A 22,109-nucleotide genomic window follows, 5' to 3' on the forward strand; every position below is an offset into this window, starting at 1 on the left:
TGGTAACAGTATCAAAAGCAAAATATCTACCCATTTCATTAGGAGAGCAGATTAAGGAACCTGAATGGGCAGAAATAAAGGGATAACACAATTACCATAGATGTTAACATATAAGCCGACTGTTGAATCCTCAAAATCACTCCAAAAATGAGATTGACTTATTTGCCGAGTATAAAAATGAATTGCTAGTGGTTGTGGATGCTTGTTATTTTGAAATGCCATTGGCATCTGATACAAAGAGTGAGTGTGTTCTAAACTGCCGCCCATCTTGGCTACTGTATTGCTTATTGCCTGCTTGTACCTTATAACTAAGTGCAAGGGATCCAGTAAGTAAAACTTGCATTTGTGGGGTGAAAAATTGAGACTGACTACTAATGCAAGTGCAGCATGTTGCAGCTGAAAGTGGGACCAGAAAATAAGTTATTTTAAACATTGGATCACCTTGTATGCCATGATTTATGGTAAAGAAGTCAGTAGTTCTTAGGAAAAAAAAGTACACTCAGTGGAAAGGATGAAAAATACTCCCAATTCATTACACCAATCTTTAACTTGTCTCACAGCAACTTCTCAAAAGAGCATTTGGAAATATTTGCTATTCAGCAAATGTGATAGCACCTCAAGTCATTGTCATAGCAACTTTTTCTTAATTTTCTTTGTGCCAGGAAAGAGAATGTTTGATTGGAACTATATGGTTCACATTGCAGAGAGATTGGAGAGATGTGTGAAAGATGCAGCACCTTTTGTTGGACAAATTGAATGGAAAAACCTCCTTTACATGTGTAGTTTCCCCTGAAACCAAGATCTTTTTATTTCTTCTTCACGTAAATCTATTGCTCTAGCATCCCTAAGTACTAAACCCCAAAAGTCACTAATTCTACTTACAATTTAGTTGCCCATGTGAGTATTGATATTACTGTCTAACCCATCTATGTCCCAATGCTGCTACCCATTTTGGTTGAAAATTGTGGATATAAATGGAAGGAGGAGGTTGTAAAAAAAAAGGAAAGGGTGGAAAAACACATTAAAAGTGAGAGAAAATAGTGTAAGGGAATAAGAAATAAAGGACAGACATAGAAGTAAAGCGGTGAGAAAACAAGTGTTGGGTGTAAAGGAAGTGAGAGAAAAAATGTCAGTGTAAATGAGAAGTGGGACACAGGTGAAGAAAGCGAAAAGCAATAGAGTCAGAAGGAGGTGTGAGAGCAAGGAACAGAGAACAGGATACAGAAGCAAAGGAGCCAAGACGGGCAGAAACAGACAGAATCCTAGAGGTTAATAGAATGAAGTGGGAGAGAAGGAGTCAAGGGACTGGCAGAAGTGGAAGAGGGAGACAGAAGCAAAGTTGATAATAGAGAGCCAGCAAAGAAAGCAAGAGAGAGACATTGAAACAAGGATGGTCAGAGAGAAAAGCTTCAGTGCACATTTGCAAGTAGCATTGACCAAAATGTAACCACATAGTTGTGCGATCAGAAGTTGGTTAAATCTCTTCCAGTTCTTCCCCAATCAACATGTTAGTTGCATTGTTGAAAGTTGCCACATAGATTTGATATTTGTTTGTGAATGATGGCCTCTGTTTTTAAATAGAACAGCTGAAAGTGCCTTCTTCTTAAGGCAGATGAGATTATGATCTTCTGTTCTTCCACACAGCAAATACAAAGTGGATTGTGCATGTCTAAAGGGCAATCCAGATTGTCCAGTTCTCAAACAAAACTTGGAACCAACTGAGAACATCAGCACTGGATATGAAACAAGAAGGAAAAAAGGAAAGAAGGAAAAGGACAGCTTGAAAGATAAGGATGCTCAAAATCAAAATGTATCTTCAGATACTGAAGGAACAGCCACCAAAACTAAAGGACTGGATAATAAACAGAGAAAATTGTCTCCTCTCAGGGTATCCCTGTCTAATAACCAGGTAAAATGTAGTAGCATTTGATATAAGAAGTAATCTTTACTTGACAGCCAGCTATATACCCCTGTAGCGACTGATCTAGCGAGAATATAGCTCTCCATCATCTGTAGAGAGAGTAGTGCAGATCGTGTAAAGCAGTCATTTCCATCTTGCAGGAGCCAGATATAATTGAGGAAATAGAAGAAAAACCTCCAGTTAGCAATGAAGTAGAGATGGAATCTGAGGAGCAGATTGCAGAGAGAAAAAGAAAGATGGTAAGTTGACAGGCAAATAGCTGCTTCATGCTATCACTAGACTTCAGGCACAGTGATAACAGCTTTAAACGAATGCTATTTATTGCTGCTTTAGACATTAGGTCTCCATTTGTATAGTTTTGTAAGTATTTTATATTTGCGTGATGAGTTCCCTCTTAAGAATCACTAGTCAGGTTTTAGTACCTAAAGATATTATATCTGTTTTTAGACCAATGCTGTAGTTTTTGCGTTAATGTAGTAATCCAGTTTGCCTCGCTATGCTGCTTCTTGTGAAAGCTTAAATTCTGTTTTTTATTTAGATGTCTTGATTTTTTTTTGAAATATGTGCTTTCAGTAATTATCATGTCAAGTTAATAGTTAACTGAAAAAGAGCAGTCAATCCTAATTGGCCAAGGATTTGGGCTCTTCAACAGCATTTGTCACATTGCCGAGAGAATGTGGTATTCATTCTATAATCCTCACCCACCTTCTCCATTCAATTTTTCCCTTTCCTCCTGCCTGGCTATCATAGTTGTCCATGTTTGTGACAACATAGCTCACTGTTGCTTCTTAACATTCCACTGAGGAAAAATAAGCAAATTCTTAATATGGTGAGAGTATTTCTTGATAGTGCATTGAAAAGAATATATTATCCAATGTAATGAGTTCCAAGTAGCACACTCCAGTATTCTTTAACTGGAGAGACGGGCAATTAATGTTGAATCCATTATGTTAAGTGGGAAGGATGAGAATGGAAACATTGGGTATTTTTACCCGATGGTGTTGTGGGTCTTCTGATATGGTGTCGTTTGACAAAGTCCCTCATGGTAGGTTGGTGCAAAAGGTTGGATCTCATGGGATAAAGGGGGAGGTGGCTAGATGGGTGGAGAACTGGCTTGGTCACAGAAGACAGAGGGTGGTAGTGGAAGGGTCTTTTTCCGGCTGGATGCCTGTGACTAGTGGTGTTCCGCAGGGCTCTGTATTGGAACCTCTGCTGTTCGTGATTTATATAAACGATCTGGAAGAAGGTGTAACTGGGGTGATCAGTAAGTTTGCGGACGACACGAAAATGGCTGGACTTGGAGATAGTGAGGAACATTGTCAGAGGCTACAGAAGGATATAGATAGGCTGGAAATTTGGGCAAAGAAATGGCAGATGGAGTTCAATCCAGATAAATGCGATGTGATGCATTTTGGTAGAACTAACGTAGGGGGGAGCTATACGATAAATGGCAGAACCATAAAGGGTGTAGATACGCAGAGGGACCTGGGTGTGCAAGTCCACAGATCCTTGAAGGTGACGTCACAGGTGGAGAAGGTAGTGAATAAGGCATATGGCATGCTTGCCTTTATAGGACGGGGCATAGAGTATAAAAGTTGGGGTCTGATGTTGCAGTTGTATAGAACGTTGGTTCGGCCGCATTTGGAATACTGCGCCCAGTTCTGGTCGCCACACTACCAGAAGGACATGGAGGCTTTAGAGAGAGTGCAGAGGAGGTTTACCAGGATGTTGCCTGGTATGGAAGGGCTTAGTTATGAGGAGAGATTGGGTAAACTGGGGTTGTTCTCACTGGAAAGACGGAGGATGAGGGGAGACCTAATAGAGGTGTATAAAATTATAAAAGGCATAGATAGGGTGAACGGTGGGAAGCTTTTTCCCAGATCGGTGGTGACGTTCACAAGGGATCATAGGTTCAAGGTGAGGGGGGGAGGTTTAACACGGATATCAGAAAGACGTATTTTACACAGAGGGTGGTGGAGGCCTGGAATGCGCTGCCGGGTAAGGTGGTGGAGGTGGACACACTGGGAACGTTTAAGACTTATCTAGATAGCCACATGAACGGAGTGGGAATGGAGGGATACAAAAGAATGGTCTAGTTTGGACCAGGGAGCGGTGCGGGCTTGGAGGGCCAAAGGGCCTGTTCCTGTGCTGTATTGTTCTTTGTTCTTTGTGTCCTCACTACAGGCACTGGTGTTGTAGAGCTGAAATGGTTTCTAACCCAACTGATACGATTATGTACAGTTGGAAAAACCTGGTCTTACGCAAGGAAATAAAGCTGAAAACTGTTCTAATAAACAACGAAAAGACTAAATATATGTTGAGTGGGGGCTTTTGGGGCTGTGAACATGCCAGTGATTGGAATAGTTGCTGTGCTTTTGTACCTGTGTAGCCCAATAAATATGGTTAGGAAGAGTGATTTGCTGTCATTTGATTACTTAATGTCTAATTATATCACTACCCTTGTTCTCAATTTTATTCTTCCTTGCAAATGCAGATTAAATATGTATAGATGTAAGATTTTGTAAATTAATTTTTTTGACATTTTTTTATTTATTTTAAACAATCATGCCCAATATAATAGTGATACACAAGTTTCGTACAAGGGCCTGCCCAAATTCAGATTACAGTTAATTGACAAACAATATTAAAACCTGAGGGGACATAGAATTTGAGTCCCAAAAGATGAACACTCAAAAGTGATTATGTCATCAAAGTGCCCCCAAAGCAGTACTTCAACACAAACTTTGATGGTAGAGTACAGTTTATTGCATCTGTTATATGTAGTTGGTATTAGCTAAAGTTACAGATATTACTTCCTGCGTCTTTCAAGATGTGACACTCTCATGGTTGAGGTGCGTAGAAAATTTGATAGTTGTCCTCATTATAGTTAATGTTGGTATACCACTTGTATTGCCACTAGCATGGAATAGTAATGGATGCAGTCTAGTTGCATGTGAATGTAAACTCCCCTGAAAAACCTTGAAAGTGGTTAGAAAACTTGTTTGAGTTATTTTGCAAGCGTAAACCATGTTAAAATTTTCCTCAAAAATCCCTCACGTGCATTTGATCTCACCTGTGAAACATGGGATAAAATAAGAATTGTTCGCAGCATGCCAGGGATGTATCTGCTACCATTTTCACGTGGTGAATGCGGATAGGTGGGACACTTTTTATGTATAATATACAAGCACAGAAACTTAATTAACATATTTAAATCAGGCTCCGACAACGCAATTGAGAGCCTGATTTAAAATTCACTGCTGCTATGCAAATTTCCCAGGAGTCAGGAAAGCTTACGGCATTTGTTTACAGTGCTTAGATTCCCCTTATAATTTAAGGCTCTTACTTATGTCACTCAAAAAAATCTGAACTGACTGCTTATTTATCTACTTTAATGTGAATTTGCGTTTATGAGCTATTGAGGATAATGCTTTATAAATGGCTTAAATTATATTCATAAAGCATTTTTATGAATCAAAAATATAAGAAATTGCAGTGACAGTAATATTTCAGCAAGCCATCTTAACTTGGTGTACTTTTACTGGAATATCTGAAGTTCATACTGCTTTACTACATCTATTTTAACAGACCAGAGAAGAACGGAAAATGGAAGCCATTATGCAAGCTTTTGCAAAGATGGAGAAGAGGGAGAAAAGAAGAGAACAGGCTTTAGAACGAATCAGCACAGCTAAGGATGTCAAAGTGGAGAGCAAAGATACACAAGCGGTTACTGTCACAGATTCCACACAAGTATGTATTACCATTATTTCCTCAAAGAAACTGAAGAAAACTTGATGAGGGAAATTTCCTTCCTGCAAATTCATGCTTGATTTGTCATCAAGCATCATCCCTTCTTCAAGACTGAGAATGATAGATTTCGAGATGTTAAAAACATCAAAGGATATGGGGATAATGTTGTTTCATTATCCCTTCTTTACATCAAGGGATATGAGGATAGTGCAGGAAAATGGTATTGGAAGTAGAAGATCAGCCATGACCTCCTTGAGTGGTAGAGTGGGCTCAAAGGGCTGAATGGCCTACTCCTGCTCCTATTTCTTATGTTCAGTATAATACGGTATTGGTGTGCATGAGCTAGAAAAACAGATGTTTACTCTTAAGCTTGTAACCTTTGGTGTCTGTATTGTCTTATCAAAAGTTGTTTCTATGTTAGTTATTTTTATAATTCTTGGAGACTAATCCAATTCTTATAATTCCTTAAAGATAATGGCGTGAGCATGATAATTTTGCGAGCCACTCCCTGGTGTGTTGTTTTCCTCCAACTTGTCGTTGGTCTATCAGTGATCGCCTTATTTTGAAATTTCTATTTCTTTAATTGCACCCTCTTTGCCCCTTCCCTGCCAGAAATGCAATTTCTCTGTGTGACAGTTGATTAGGCTTGTCCAGTCGGTAGTCCACAGAGCCACTGTTTAAAAATGCCCATAAAACAAGTAAGTAAAATTCAAGATTTTGCTGGGGGCAGCTCTTCCAATCACAGGCTGTTCCTTTCTCACATTTGCTGCTCATAGGCTATCTAGTGAGTCTTTCAGCAGCAAATAAGAGTGTGCTGAGGATGGTCGGGCCCAGGGCTGTAAAGGTGCAGCAGGGCCAGGGGCATATGGGAAACTGTATGGTTATGAGAGAGGGACTGAGTGAGAGTGTGGGTGTAAGAGAGGGAAGGAGGGAGAGAGTGCGTGGGTGCAAGAAAGGGAGGGAGTGAGTTCGTTGGCGTAAGGGAGGGAGAGAGTGTGCAGGTATAAAAGGGGGGGGGAGGGAGTATGTGGGTGAAAAAGAGGGACGGAGAGAGTGCCTAGGTATAAAAGAGGAGGGAGGGAGTGTTTGGGTGTAAGAGAGGGATGGAGAGAGTGCATAGGTGTAAAAAGGAGGGAGAGGGAGTGTGTGGGTGTAGTAGGATGGCGAGAGTGCATAGGTGTAAAAGGGAAGGAGTGTATGAGCGAGGGAGAGTGTGTATGGGTGTAAGAGAGGGAGAGAGAGTGTGGGTGAAGACGGAGGGAGTGAGTATGCAGGTGTGGGTGAAAGAGAGGAATTGAGAGGGTGCGTAGGTGTAAAAGAGGGAGGGATAGGGAGAGAGTTTTTGGGAGCAAAAGAGGGAGAGAGAAAGTGTATGGGTGTTGGGGGGAGAGAGAGTGTGGGTGTAAAAGAGGAAGGGAGACATAAAATGGCCCCCTGTGAGTGGGTGTTAGAGAGAGAGGGAGGTTGAGCGAGTGTATGTGTTGGAGAGAGTGGGTGAGTGAGTGAGGGGGAGAGAATGGATGAGTGCGTGTGTCAAATCCGTTGGCAAGTATTTTAATCTTTTAAGTTGTGGAGCTTAAAAGAAGGGTTAGAAAACACCCAGTAAATGTATGAAAAGGAAAAAGATATTATCCGAGCAAACCACACAAGAACTCCAAAGAGGTCAATAACTTTCCGGAAGTCTCAAAAAGCCTGACATGGTGTCTGAACTTTAACAGCTGGTGGTAGTGTGGAGCAAGCCGCTGACTGAATGAAGAACAGCTCTCTGATAAAATCTAAAATACAGAAACACTGCAAAAAGAAAATGAAGTAAGGTTGAGAAAGTGTTTGCATCAAAGCTCAATTGTAAGATTTGAAGTATAAAATTCAAGCTGAATACATGTCTTCAAAAATGCACAATAAATGGGAGTCATCAGTAAACCAAACTGCTTGAAACCTGAACAAACACATTTTTGAGGTGTCATAAAGATACCGGGGGAAATAGCAACTCTGGAATTCCATTGTTGATAAATCGGAGCGGGATTTGGGAAAACTCAACCATAAGTACAGCTAAACATAACATCTGGCGGAAAATGCACTCAGAGGTTGTAGTCCTGAAAGACTCTGAGGAACCAATACATGCCCCTGGGAAGCATAAGTTTAAAAAGTTGAATATTCAGAAAAGGCTGCATTGGAACTATCAGCAGTAAGAAAGTAATGCACTGAAATGCAGGGTGAGAAGGGTAGGGCTGAACAGGAAAGAATAAAGTTGAAAGACTAACTAACTGCCTTTCAGGATTAAATTCAAAAGCAGCATGAAGGAATAAAGACTACTTTGAACAGTAGAATGAAGGAACAGGAGAACAAGACACAGTAATTGCACTTTGCAAAGAGAATGAAAACCTGCTAAAAGACCGTCACAAGCTACAAGGATCCCTCAGGTCAAAGATTGTTTCTCTGGAAAATTACAATGTCACTTTGAAGAAACTGAAGAACCAGTTGGCAGAGAAGACTCAGGAATGTTCTATGTTCCAGGTGGAAGCCATGAGTTGAAGAAAGAGATCTCGGAGCTGAGAAAATGGTTGGACATTTGGAAGAAATATATGAAGAGATGAAAATCAAGAACCTAGAAGGGCAAATGCAATTACAACTTCTCACAAAAGAGCATGAAAAGTCTCGGAGTCAATTGGCTTTAAAGCAATTACAGATCGTGAGCTTGAAGGATAGTGCAGAGGAATTATGCTCTGCTAAAGAAGAATTGATTGGCAACTTTCACATACAAAAGATGAGTTTGTAAAGGAAAACGATAACTGATGAGAACACTGGAATGTTACTCACAGGAAGTAGAACACTTGAAAGAGGACTGGAAATGATTAAATGACTAACATGTAGAAGCACATTCAACAAAAATTGATTTTCAATAAAATTTGATAAACATCAAGCATTGGCATCAAGGAGTGAAAAGTTTCGAATCGAGAGCTTGCTCAGGCGAAACATGAACCGGGTTGGGAACAATGTTAACCAATGGCTGTTTCCGTGGCCGGGCCTGAGGGAGAGGAGTCTCTAGTAAGCATCATTCAAAATGCCTGGAACAGGAGAAAGAATTGCTGACGCGTCAGAACAGCTGCTTGAAAGCAGAACTAACAACTAAAGATGTTCAGGTTAGATGAATTGGCCATGCTAAACTGCCCCTTAGTGTCCCAAGATGTGTAAGTTAGGGGGATTAATGAGATAAATGCGTGTGGTAAAGGGAATGGAATGAGGGTGGGCCTGGATGTGATGCTCTGTCGGAGAGTCAGTGCAGACTCAATGGGCCGAATGTTGTCCTCCTGCACTGTAGCAATTCTATGATTAACTTCTTGAACTTCTGTCCAATCCGAAGAAAGTGAAGGTTGATATGCACAAGATAGAATAACAATCCAAACTTTGAAAGCTGATAAGAGAAGTTCTATGAAACATTCATAATATAACAAATTAATTGAAAGAGTCCAAGGAAAAGTCGGTGACCATGGAAGAAACATTCCAAACAGAATGGCCAGCTGAAGTTGCCACATTTTTATAGAAGAGTTTCTCAGTTAACTTTGAAACAGAGTTGTTGCTGAGCTAAATGAAAATTGTGAAACAAGTGTGAACTCACGCACTCATTGCAACGACCCACACAATGATAGAAAAAATGACAAGGGGACGCGCACAATGTTCGTCTATCCTGCAAAAATAAGTCGGCTAACTGTCACCGACCAGTGCAACTGCCGAACTAATCAAGTGTGATTCAACATAAAAGGATGAAATCATACCCCGGTTCCAGAACAATCTCCATACCTACTGAAATAATCAGCAGCAAAAGAGTACTATTCCTCCCAACAGTAATGCAAACTAAGATATGGAAGGGTTTTAAGGTCTCCAGACCACTTGAACTTTTTAATTCAAGGACTTGATGGGGGGAAATGGGATAGTGGTAATATAGTAATGGCCACGTAAATGTAGGATAGTAATAACAATGTAAGACATAAGGTAAAATCACTTAAAATACATTGGATAAGGACTTGGGGTAGGTGTAGTATATGGGTCTGGCACATATAAGGTTAATGTGGTACTGAGTACAGTACAACTCTCACACTCAGTGATGCAAGAGAGTAAATGACCTGCATTCAAGGTAAATCAAGTTTTGGACAGAGCTGTATGTAACAGCAAGCATGGAGACTGCTCCTAGTTTGTACCCTTTATTGTATATTTGTAAGTAGTTCTCAGAGCCAATATAGACTTACAGTTAACTCGCATATAATTATGAAGATTTCTTCAAACCTGCTGACTAACCAACACCCTACAACAAAGCTCAGATTCCACAATTATACAGAGTATAAATGTGAGAGAAGGGGGGTGGGGGGAGTGACAGGGATTCTAATGCATGGGATGAGCTTGAACAAATTTGCAAGGAAAAGGAAAGATGACTGTTATATGGATTACAAGCAGTTAGACATGGCTGAAATCATGCTGAGAGGTTCCCTTGACTCTTCTAGTGGCACTAACAATGTGTTCCGAAGCAGCCAAGGCATTCGTTCAAGAACAACACAGCAACCAATTATCTTTGGTTCACTTTCAGATACTGCAGATTGAATTTTTGTATCTCCAGACACACTACTGAAACCATCCAAAAACCTATAGGAGTAAGACTCTATCCTCCCTTTTTCTGCTCAAAAACCATTGAGAGACATGTCCTTTTAGAAACTGATTTCAAAGTGGGCAGCAGTGTTTCTGATAATAGACTTAAATAGTATGTTCACATTTGCTCCCTTTGCAAAGGATTTGCTCTTAAATTGCCTTGTCAAATATTCCATGTAGACTTGGATTTTTTTTCTGGAAGCGCTGGCAGTTGAGAGGAGATGTCTGCTAGAACAAGGCCTCTTGGTCAATATTTTTCTGGTGTCTCAAAACTTAAACAATTAAAGCTTGGAACTGTATCAGGATGACATGCCCTTATTGGAGTACTCAAGAGAAGCAATTCAGATGTAAATCTTTTGTTAAAATAGTGAACCAGAACTTGCAGGTAGAATTATTTATGTAGTAATGACTCATATTGTTAGTTGACCAGCAAATTCAGGGGATTAAGATAAAAGCAAAATACTGCTGTTGCTGGTAACCTAACATTAGGACAGAAATTGCTGGAAATATTTAGCAGGTCTGGCAACATTTGTGGAGCAAGAAACAGAGATAACATTGCAGGTCTGTCCTTTATCAGAACACTGGATTAAGAGATCAATTGTGAACCTTTAGAACTTCTGATTTGTGCCACTCTGCTGTTTGATTCACACAAGCAACATCTTGCCCTGAGCTTCCTTGTTTTAAAAAACTTTGATTTGCAATTAATTTTCCATTACACTCACGAATTTTCCATTGTACTCACCACTAAAGGTTAAGTCTAGTAATTGAATGTATAATACAATGCCAATCAACCTCTCAGAATGCAAACAATTTGAAGTGTTTAATCTCATTCCCATTCTCAAATCGCATGGTAGAGATTTTTAAAAGGTCAAGTGTCAATTTTTTAAAATCCATTTGCTTTTTCTTTGTTTATCTTTTCTCTGTTAATCGGTTTTTCTTCCCCTCTGTATTTTGAACCTGATTGGTCTCTAATTCATCTTCCTTCTCCTCTGCTTCTCTTGAAATCATCGGTTAAGGAGATACGTTGTTGGCCCTGTCATTAACTAAGGTCACAAACACTTGTTGCCCACACAACACTGTTTTCAGCTTGTACTTAAACATGTGAGGGTGCAAAGAAATTTGATCTGCAAATGGCAGAAAAAGTCTTAATTGATAGCATATGCTGCAGGATGTTTGTTGTTTCCTGCAAAATCCAGCCCAGCATTACCTCGAGTAATACTTAATAAAAGCAATGTGTACTTACTGGTTCTTTGCCTTACAGTTAAATTTCAGGAAAATTTACTCACTCAACTCAACCAGAGATGCGTGGTAAATTTAATTACTATATCATCAAGATGTTCATATTTCTTCCAGGAATCAGTAAAAGAAGAAGTTTTAAGCAAGCCAAATCCTGCCAGGGTAAACAGAGCAAAACAGAGGAAAAGCTTCTCCCGCAGTAGGACTCACATAGGACAGCAACGTCGGAGGCACAGAACTGTCAGTACCTGCTCCGATATTCCTCCATCTTCTCCAGAAGTCGATGTCTCCAGTAACCAACAGAATGAAGTTGAAAATTCTTTTCCTGAAACAATATCTCGGTCATGTGATGCTAATACGGAGGATGAGACTATCGAAGTGGAACCAACAGCAGCAGTAGAAACCACCACAGTAACAGAAGAATCAACAGGAACACCTTCACCAACTTTCAACAAAACAGCATCTAAGTATCCCAAAACAAAAAAGGTGTGCATCTATCTGATTGATGTATCTGTCTACCTCATTAAAATTTGTGTACTTCCGTTCCTTATCATCAAATGTTTGTAAAGTCTCCAGCATTGGTAATGTGATCACATAGTTCATGATTCATTGCTTAACCATTTGTTTCAATTAACATGCCAATTTTCATTTGTTTTTAACTGTATTTGCCTATTTTTATGAAAATCTACTTCCTATTTTTAACTGCCCGATTTACAAGGTAAAATTTAGTATCTCTTTGATTTTTCTGATATGTTTCGCTCCTGCATGGCCTGACTAGGAAAATGAGATGGAAAGCAAAAACAAAAGATTTAAATATAACATATGATGTGTATTTAAAATTACTATTGGATTACTAGTAAAATACATTAATAGTTTTAAAATTTGTTTTTCTTCAGCACTTGGTCAGTGAATGGTTGAATGAGAAGGCTGGTAAACCAACAGACAACCCTTTTGATAGACCTCTGCGGATAACAACTGACCCTGAGGTTTTAGCTACGCAGTTGAATTCATTACCTGGCCTTACACATAGTCCTCATATTTATACAACCCCTAAGCACTATATTCGTTTTTGCTCTCCATTCTTGTCTGAGAGAAGGAGACGGAAAGAACCTTTGGAACCAAAAGCTGGATCCTGCAAAAAGGTAATAAAACTTTATCTCCACTTTTCATGGTCATGTAAAATGTATTTTTAAGTAGAGATTTTATGAATTAATTTAATGTCATACATCACCCACCTAAAGGATGAATCACTTATTTATTGAACTAATGTTAAATTAGTATATCATCTTATAGCACTCTGCTGGTTGAATTTTCTTTGTTCTTTTAGTTTAGTCGGCAGCATGGTTGGTGCAGGCTTGGAGGGCCGAAGGGCCTGTTCCTGTGCTGTAATTTTCTTTGTTCTTTCTTTGTTCTTTGATTCACACAAGCAGCATCTTGTCCTGAGCTTCCTTGTTATTTTTAGAATTTTGATTTGCAATTAATTTTCCATTAAACTCACCACGAAAGGTTAAGTCTAGTAATTGAGTGTATAATGCAATGCCAATTAACCTCTTAGAATGCAAACAATTTGAATTATTTGCATTTGAACTATTTAATTATAATCAATAGCAACTGAACTTCAAGCCTAACTAAAGTGTTTTTGATGGATTAAATCCGCATCGTTTTACAAAGGCAAGCATTTTTATAAACTTTATAAACTTGGCGGCTACCTGAAAAGTAATAGGAACCCTGAGGAAGTGAGAATTTTAATGTTGGGTTTTACTTTTTCCCTTGTCTGTAATTATGCTGGTGATTAGCATCTAATTCCATGTTTGTTTATGAAGCGTTGGTTAAAGCAGGCCTTGGAGGATGAAACGTCTTCAACTGTTGCTGACGCCTTTGACTCCATGTCGTATGATGGCTCTCTGAGTCCAGCAATGAGTGGAGAAACTCACAGCCCAGGCACGACTGCACTCAGTGGGAATTGCTGTTTAACAGGTATTGAAGTGTACTAAAGTCATAATCTACTGAAACATTAGGAATTGTAACAAATGGATACTGTTCCTCATTTGCTCAACCTCCACATCTATGGAATCGTCACTCACCCTGCTTGCTCTTCCATGGCCATTTGGGATAGGTCCTTAAATATTTTTACATAAATCTCAGGTTACATATCTAAAAGCTCCCACCAAAGAGTGCCTTTAGTTTTTAGAAAATGGAGATCAGTTTTCCATTTGACTTTTAACCTTGGGGTAGTAGAACCTTGATGCTGTCTGAGCCCTTTGAGAATCTAAAAGATTTTCTATTGCAGTTTTTGGCCATGGGTTTACCAGTACCTAATTGTATTTTTTGTTCAAAATACCGTAAAACCATTCCACCATACCACAATTATAACAACTTACAGCAATCAACAAAGTCACGGAAAGATTCAGGTACTTTTTTATTAGGTTTTGACATATGGGGAGGGATAGAAATTAGAAATAAGAGTTGGCCTTTCAGCCCTTTGGGCCTGCTCCGCCATTCATCATGATCATGGCTAATGACCAAATTCAATACCCTGATCCTGCCTTCTCCCCATATTCCTATATCCCCAAAAGTTATATCTAATTTCTTCTTGAAATCAGACAATGTTTTGTCCTCATCTACTTTCTGTGGTAGTGAATTCCACACATTTACCACTCTCTGGGTGAAGAAATTTCTCCTCACCTCAGTTCTAAAAGGTTTATCCCTTATCCTCAAACTATGATCCCTAGTTCTGGACTCCCCCACCATTGGGAACATTCTTTCTGAATCTACCCTATTGAATGAACCCTGTTAGAATTTTGTAAGTTTCTGTGAGATCCCCTCTCACTCTTTACTCTCCAGTGAATATAATCCTAACCAGCTTAGCCTCTCCTCATATGGCAGACTTGCCATCCCAGGAATCAGCTGTACTCCCTTTAAAGCAAGGACATCCTTTCTCAGATAAGGACACCAAAACTGCAGGTGTGGCCTCACCAACACCCTATACAACTGCAGTAAAACATCCCTATTCCTATACTCAAATCCTCTCGCTATGAAGGTCAACATAACATTTACCTTCTTTACTGCTTCTGTAACTGCCCTCTTATTTTCAGGACTGATCCAAGAGGACACCAAGGTCTCGCTGAGTATCCACCTCGCTTAATTTACATCCATCCAAGAATAATCTGTCTTCAGATTATTGCTGCCAAAGTGGATAACCTCACATTTATCCATATTATACTGCATCAGCTATGCATATAGCTTAACGTTTTTAAATTTCTTATGTTTGATAGTTGATTTTAAATCATTTCAGTCCTACCTTGAGCATGTCAATCTCTTAATTCATACAAAAGCAAAAAACTACATGTGCTGGAAATCTGAAATAAAAACAGAAAATCACCCGTCAAGGCAAAAGCTATGGAGAGAGAAACTGTTAACATTTTGGGTTGATAACCTTTGTCAGAACTACAAAAAATCAGAGATGTTACATATTTTAAGCAAGTTCAGAGGCAGGAAAAACAGGGAGGTGAAGAAAGAGCAAAGGTGACAGATGAAGGGGCTGGAGAGATTAAATAGCAAAAGTGATGATGAGCAAAGCAAAGGGAGATGGTGATGGGATAAGAAACAAAAGATTACACCTAGAAGAGGTGTAAATTGGAATAGCTGAATCACCACCCCGGATGCTGTCTGAAAAATGAAGACACAAGTTCATTCAACTAAAATTGTTGAACTCAGTATTTAGTCCAGATGGTTGAACAATTATTGAAATATGTGTTTCTTCCCATTCTTACATTGAGCTTCATTGGAGTAGGAGGCAAGATCAGAATGGGAGTGGGAGGAGAGAATTCAAATGACAGGCAGCCGGAGCTTGGAGTCAAGCATATGGGCTCCATGGAAATGTTCTGCAAAATGGCCACTCCTTTGATCTCTCTAAAGTAGAGTACATCATGATCAGGAAATATAGTGCACCAAATTGAAAGATACAAGTAAATTGCTGTTTCACCAGGAAAGGTTGTATGGGAGAAGGTAAAAGGGCAGGTGTTGCATCTCCTACTCTTGCATGAGAAGGTGCTTTGTAAAGGAGAGAGGTTGTGGGGATGATTGCAGACATGTGGATGTGCACGTGGAGGGAGAGGGGTTCTGATTTAAACTATTGTTTATAGGTCTTAAACAAAATGTGTGCAGTTTGACGTTTTTTTTCATTTTTGAATTAATTGATCAAATATTTTGTTCTAATATTCACTCATTGTGGCTCCCAAATGGCTTTCTGTTGATCTCATCTTTCACCTTCCCTTACAGATTTAATTACCCCTTTAAAGAAGAGAAGATTACGCCATCTAACAGATTCTGGTTTACCTGAGCCCTCCACTCCAAACCCTTCTCCACAAACAACTCCCCCATTTGTTGATATCACTGCTTCAGATCCTTCCATGTGTAGTACTCCAACAAAGGGAAAAATAGAGGATGAATCTTGTAAAAATGGTTACAAACCTGTTTATTCACCTGTGACACCTGGAACACCCAATCTTCAAGGAAATTCCCTGCAATTTGAGGTAAGTTCATTTTTTAAATAAGAAAACAATGTAGGAACCATAATAAAACTGAGCCTGCTTTATTTTGTTCTAAGTTAATACTAGGCTAGGAACAATCAATACAATAACTTGTATCTTGCATGATTAAACATTTCCACATTTTAGACTTAAAACCCAAATTAGTGGATTCTCGTATAAAAGTGAAAATTAAAGAACAGACGATTTAATTTGTGCCAATTATTTGTCTAAAAACATTTTCTAGAAAGAATAGTAGTCTTCAATAATGCTTAGATAATGCATTATAAGGGCTTCTGGTTCGCTCAGTTAGTAAAATGGCTCGTGTGTGAATCAGAATAACAGCAGTAGCATAGATTTGATTCCTGTTCCGGCCAAGGTAGACCTAGCGCCTGCCTCCTTGTCCTATCCAAGAGTGGAAGGCAGTGGCAAACAACCACTCTCAAAAACAGCCTAGAAAACCACCAAGGATAAAGCAACAGCAGACAGTGAGCCAACAGCCTGGCTTAGGGCAGAGCACACATGATGGTGAAGGTGAAGAATTGAATGCATTATAACTATAACATTTTGTTTTCTCGGGATCCATGTTACCATCTTAAGGGTAATGGAAGGATTATCAGACTGGTTACCAACCTCTTGGAGGTCTTGTGGCGCAATGGGCAGCCTCTGAGTCCACCCAATACTCTCAAAGATAATTGGATAATGAATCATTTGAAACATTTAAGACTAAGATTTTCGTTAGGTCAGGGTATGAAGGATTATGATGGAACAAGGTGGAAGATGTAAATGAAGTTGAAGTACAGATCAGCCATGAGTAAATTTATTAGTGAACTAGAATCTAGATACAACGTGGTCCCCATGTTACTCATGGCCCAAGGAGGCGTTGAAATGGAGAAGAAAAATCATGTACCCTTCCAGCTTCCTGTCATCTCAATTGTAATGTAGTAATGTCAACTTTTTTATTGTTGACGTGTATCACTAAATATCGAAGGTAATGTAAAATGATTTTGCTGGGAAAATGAGAGACAGTAACAGGACGAATATCGTCGTTGAGATAAGGTCATGGGACCAAATTGCATAATTCTTCCCAATGGTATTTTGGGTTTATTCTACTGACATGTAAAACTCAAAGATCAAAGTCAACCTTAATAGGGAGATTTATTTATATTAATATTGCTATTTATTACAATAAAAGAGAAAGAAAGACGTACATTAATATAGCACTTTTCAGCTGATGATTCAAAGTGCCTTATGGCCAACAGACCACTTTCCAAGTGTAGTCACTGCTGTAATATAGGAAAAGTGGCAGCCAATTTGTGCATAGGAAGCTCCTACAACAGCAAGTGATAGTAATAAAAATAACTTGTTTTGAGATGTGTTAGAAGTTATTCAATGAACATCATTTGTTTTTTTTGATATAAAATATTATGAACTAATCAATCCAGTTCAGTTTTAAAATCTCCATTGTTTACCTTGAACCTTTTTCTTCTTTCCTTTGGCCTGTCCAAAGAACATCTCATCACCTGAAAGTTCCCCAGAGGTTAAGCGAAGAGCATACAATCATGAGGTAACTTTAATGTTAATTTTATTGCACTCTGGACGGACTGTAGATTTATTGGAATTCAGAATCGGCAGAAGTGTTCTTTCAGTCAATGTAACTTTTAAATGTTTAACATTTAACCGTGTGACTTGGGATTTGTGGAATTGTGGACATATTTAGCTTTTCAAAGATACATCTCCAGCTAATCTATAAGTCCTTGCTCTATTTTACATCTCAGTGCTCTCCCCTTGTCTTCAGTGGTTCTAAAGTTCCATAGCAGAAAAATATATTTGTTGTTTTAAATCAGTTATTTCAAAATAATTTATAAGTTGACAATAATCACTTACTTGCTGAATCTTTTGTGTAAGTTTACTGATTTCTTTATGAATTCTGTGCTGTAGTCTTTGTCAGTATTCTAGTTTCAGACTGCTGTTCGTTTTCTTATAGTTAAATCATGCATTGATACCGTATCATTTAAATTTCCCACTTTCTACTGGCAACCAGTAAAAGGTTTTTTCCCCCCCAGTATCAGAGGTACACCAAAATTGTTGTGTGGCTTTCCCATATCACAAGCTTCTTGTATTGTATGATCTGTTCAAGATTCTATAATTTGGTGGTTTGCTTCATAACCTTTCCTTGAGAGACAAGACATTGAGCCAGCAGCGGCTGAAGATCAGTCATTATCATAGGAAGAAAAGCTCCAAGAGGAAGAGAATCCAGGAGAAACTGAAGCGTGATAGTACAGCAAGCAGCAGCTCATGTCCTAATCTTTTTCTGAAAGCATTAGTCTTAGTGTCTTCACAGCACCTTTATATACTGATCCATCTTAACATTCCACATTGCAAGAAATTCTCAGAATTTGGCTGTTGTTTGCACGTATGCCATCTGCCATTGATGCCTGAATACCTCAATGTAGCCCCATCAAATAGACAAACTTGGACCTTTCTGCTGTTATAATTTTTAATGCCTTCACTGAATGCAGCTTGTCCATAATCCCAGATATGTCATTGCAGCTCCTAGATAAGCAGTTTGATATCTCTAACAAGTGCTGGTGCATGCCAAGGAATTAGACTTTATAGGCCGTGCCTCTGAAGTTTGCTTGCCGATCTTCCATTGCAGTTTTAGGACACAGCCTTGTCCCCTGATGAACCATGTGCAGGTCTTCTCTGTCCACTTGCTCTTGATCTTGAAATCCTATTCAGATCTTCTTGTGCACCCCTTTCCATCTCATTGTCTATCCCAACTGGGCTGCTGAACTCTGATCTGGTGCTTGGAAGAGAGAGAGAAGTGGCATTGTTTCTTCAGGACGGTTTTCCCCTCCAATGCTCCTGCTCCATCTTCCAAAACATAGAGAAGGGGAGAAAACCGAGCCACTAGCAACTAAATTGCTGAAACAGTCTGATCTAAAATCCAGGCAAGCTGACTGATTCTTTCTTAAAAAGGGTGCAAAGCTAAATTTGCAGCATTTTATAAGATCATAATTACCATTGCAATGCATGACCATACAAGATATATTCCAACTTTCTACACAATGCAGTTTAATACTTTGTCAGGGAAAGAAAATCAGTTTTTCATATTTCTGATTAATGTAAAAAGATTTAGAACATAGAAAAAATACAGCACAAACAGGCCCTTCGGTCCACAAGTTGCGCCGGTCATGTCCCTATTTACCTAGTCTTATATATAGGCTTACTTATAACCCTCAATCCTATTAAGTCCCATGTACTCATCCTGAAGTCTCTTAAAAGAGACTGTTCATTTGCCTGTTCATTTTTAGAAACATAAAATCCCTACAGTGTAGAAGGTCGTCATTCGGCCCATCGGGTTTGCACATACTCTCCGAAAGAGCATGTTACCCAGGCCCACTTCCTTGCCCTATCCCTGTAATCCTGCGCATTTACCATTGCTAATCCACCTAATCTACACATCCTTGGATACTGAGGGGCAATTTAGCATGGCCAATCCACCTAACATGCACAACTTTGGAGTATGGGAAGAAATCGGAGCACCTGGAGGAAACTCACTCAGACACGGGGAAAACATGTAAACTCCACATAGTTGCCCAAAGCCAGAATCAGCCTGGTGCTGTGAGGCAGCGGTGTTAACCACTGTGGCACCATGTCGCCCTTTTGACATGATGAATTATATATATACAGTTCCTTTAAGTATCATTGAATTTAGTAACATAAAATAAATTACCAATAACTTCATTCTTTTTTACTTGCAGACTTCTGACAGAGTACCCTCCCTCTTGGCACTGAATTCTTTAAGAAGCTCCAACCTAACAGAAATGGGACTACATGATGCAAAGACTATTGGAGATGTTAGCCCAAGGAGCAGGACAGATATTAGCCAGTGCATCAGTGGCATTGAATCTGTAGTAGAACTACAGACGGGACATGAAGTATGTGAACAGCATGCACGGCACAAAGATTTAGAATGCCCTATTCACCATGATCGGACTGACACAAACAGCCAATCAGAACCTATTTACAGTGGAATGGGCACTCTTTACTCTTCATGGATGAAGAGCCCGGAACGACCCAGCTTAAATTTCTCACCCTTGAATTCCAATCTTCGGGATTTGACACCTTCACATCAGTTGGAAGTAGGAGGTGGCTTCAGGGCAAGTGAGTCAAAAATGCTTCAAGAGGATAACAGACTATCATTTCCAGAAGGAGTTGGTTATTACTGCTCTGAGGATAGCATAATCAACTTTGGCAAGGGGATTAATGGGGATGGTATGACAGAGGGAAGCTGTACTCCACAAAATCCACCGCAGAAGAAGAAGGTAAGTGTTAATGATCAAAATTGACAGAATTGTTTTCGGGCTTCTAATACAAAATGCTCAGTATAAGAAAACCATACCGATTTACGATAAGATGTGGATCACACTTATTTGAAACTAAGAATGAAAGAAGAAATGTAATTTGTACCATAAAGTGGAGCAATGTTCAGTAATTGATGTGAAGTACACTCAATAGTTGGCTTTTTTTTTCAGGTGTCTTTATTGGAGTATCGTAAAAGGCAGCGGGAAGCAAGACAAAGTGGTTCCAAATCAGAAAGCATTTCTCCAGTTGCCACATCACCACATAGTGTTGTTGGTGTTGGTGGTGGTGTTGGTATCAGTGTGGCCAATAACAATGACAATGGCATCAGTAACAGCAGTGTAACTGCTAGTGGAGAACAAGGCGAAAGTACCGCTAGTCATTCATCATCTTTGCTTGCTACAGTGGAATCTGCAAATCCCATTGAAACTGGCAACAAATCTCCAATTAAGCAGACCCCATCAACAGAAAAAAAATTAGATGATGCAGATGTCCAATGGTAAGTCTATGCCCATTTCTTTTGGGAATAAAATATGCATGTTCTGTCTGGTATAAACATAACATGCTAATCACACACTGTATTTTCAATTTGAAGCATGACCTTTAAAAACAAAATAAGAATTTTTTTGAAAGTTTTTGAGTAGCATCAATCTAGTACCTTCAATTGGAAAATAACAATACAATTTGTAAATCAATTTTCTTATGTGTAAATATGTTCTGCAGTTGTTTATAATAACTTGCAATTACATAGCAGCTTTATGGGAAAGATTTAGGAAGGTACAAGAGCTCAACAAAGGAATTGCAAAAGGCAAACGGGCTTAATTTTTTGCCAACCTCAGTGAAATGGTGAGTGGACCAGAAAGTGAAAGCTGGGACTTTGGGCTGGAGGAGGTTGCAGAGGTAGGATGGTAGAAAGAAACAGGGCTGTAGTGTTGGTTGAGAGCCGGGACAAGAATTTTTAATTAAGTGTATTTTGAGGCATGAAACCAGTAAAGGTTGCTGAGGACATGGGTAATTAGTAAGTAGGACTTAGTACATGATAAAATGCACACAGAAGTGGTTTATGTGGATAGTTCTCATGATAAAACAAACGGCTTAATTGAACCCCAAACCACTACTTTCAACATTCACTCCTTCCAACACAGGCACATCCTAGCTGTAGTGCGTGCCATCTGCAAGATGCACTGTGCAAACTCGCCAAGGCTCCTTCAATGGCATCTTCCAAACCCGAAACTTCTATCATCCAGAAGAATAAGAGCAGCAGGCACATGGGAACACGTTACTCTCCAAGTTGGACACCATCCTGAGTTGGGATTATAACGTTGTTCCATTATTGTCGCTGGGACAAAATCCTGGATCACCCTCCCTCCTAGCAGTTTGGGTGTGCCTAAAACACAAGCACTGCAGTTCAAGGTGGCAGCTCATCATAATCTGCTTAAGGGCAATTAGGAATGAGCAATAAATACTGGCCTTCCAAATGACTCCCACATCCTATGAATGAATTTTTAAAAAGATTGGTGAGGAGGTGTTTGAGGTGTTTAATTTGAATGATCATTTGATGTAAACAGCAATATTTCTTAATTATTCTTTATCCTCTTCTCAACCATGGAGAAAGCCTGGCCATGAGGTAGGATCCGGGGGGAAAATTACAAATATCAATATCCTTA

General features: G+C 39.3%; 1 protein-coding gene across 13 annotated transcripts in view; it reads left to right on the forward strand.

Moving 5' to 3' along the window:
* kmt2e (lysine (K)-specific methyltransferase 2E) overlaps nucleotides 1–22,109 on the forward strand; it is a 115,581-nt gene that overhangs the window by 78,596 nt on the left and 14,876 nt on the right. For 9 of the 13 annotated variants that reach the window (XR_013500187.1, XM_078235660.1, XM_078235661.1 and 6 more), the window contains 10 exons: nucleotides 1,645–1,909; nucleotides 2,062–2,160; nucleotides 5,510–5,671; nucleotides 11,663–12,031; nucleotides 12,442–12,687; nucleotides 13,369–13,522; nucleotides 15,827–16,080; nucleotides 17,585–17,641; nucleotides 19,842–20,405; nucleotides 20,616–20,941. Coding sequence is in view for 12 of the 13 variants with exons in the window: in XM_078235660.1 (XP_078091786.1) it covers nucleotides 1,645–1,909; nucleotides 2,062–2,160; nucleotides 5,510–5,671; nucleotides 11,663–12,031; nucleotides 12,442–12,687; nucleotides 13,369–13,522; nucleotides 15,827–16,080; nucleotides 17,585–17,641; nucleotides 19,842–20,405; nucleotides 20,616–20,941 (2,496 nt within the window). In the remaining variant the exon portion in view is untranslated. The remainder of the gene's footprint in view (nucleotides 1–1,644; nucleotides 1,910–2,061; nucleotides 2,161–5,509; nucleotides 5,672–11,662; nucleotides 12,032–12,441; nucleotides 12,688–13,368; nucleotides 13,523–15,826; nucleotides 16,081–17,584; nucleotides 17,642–19,841; nucleotides 20,406–20,615; nucleotides 20,942–22,109) is intronic. The other 4 variants (XM_078235667.1, XM_078235662.1, XM_078235665.1 and 1 more) reach the window with 1 other exon arrangement.

Source organism: Mustelus asterias, chromosome 19, assembly GCF_964213995.1.
Source record: "Mustelus asterias chromosome 19, sMusAst1.hap1.1, whole genome shotgun sequence".
NCBI classification, from domain to species: Eukaryota; Metazoa; Chordata; class Chondrichthyes; order Carcharhiniformes; family Triakidae; genus Mustelus; species Mustelus asterias.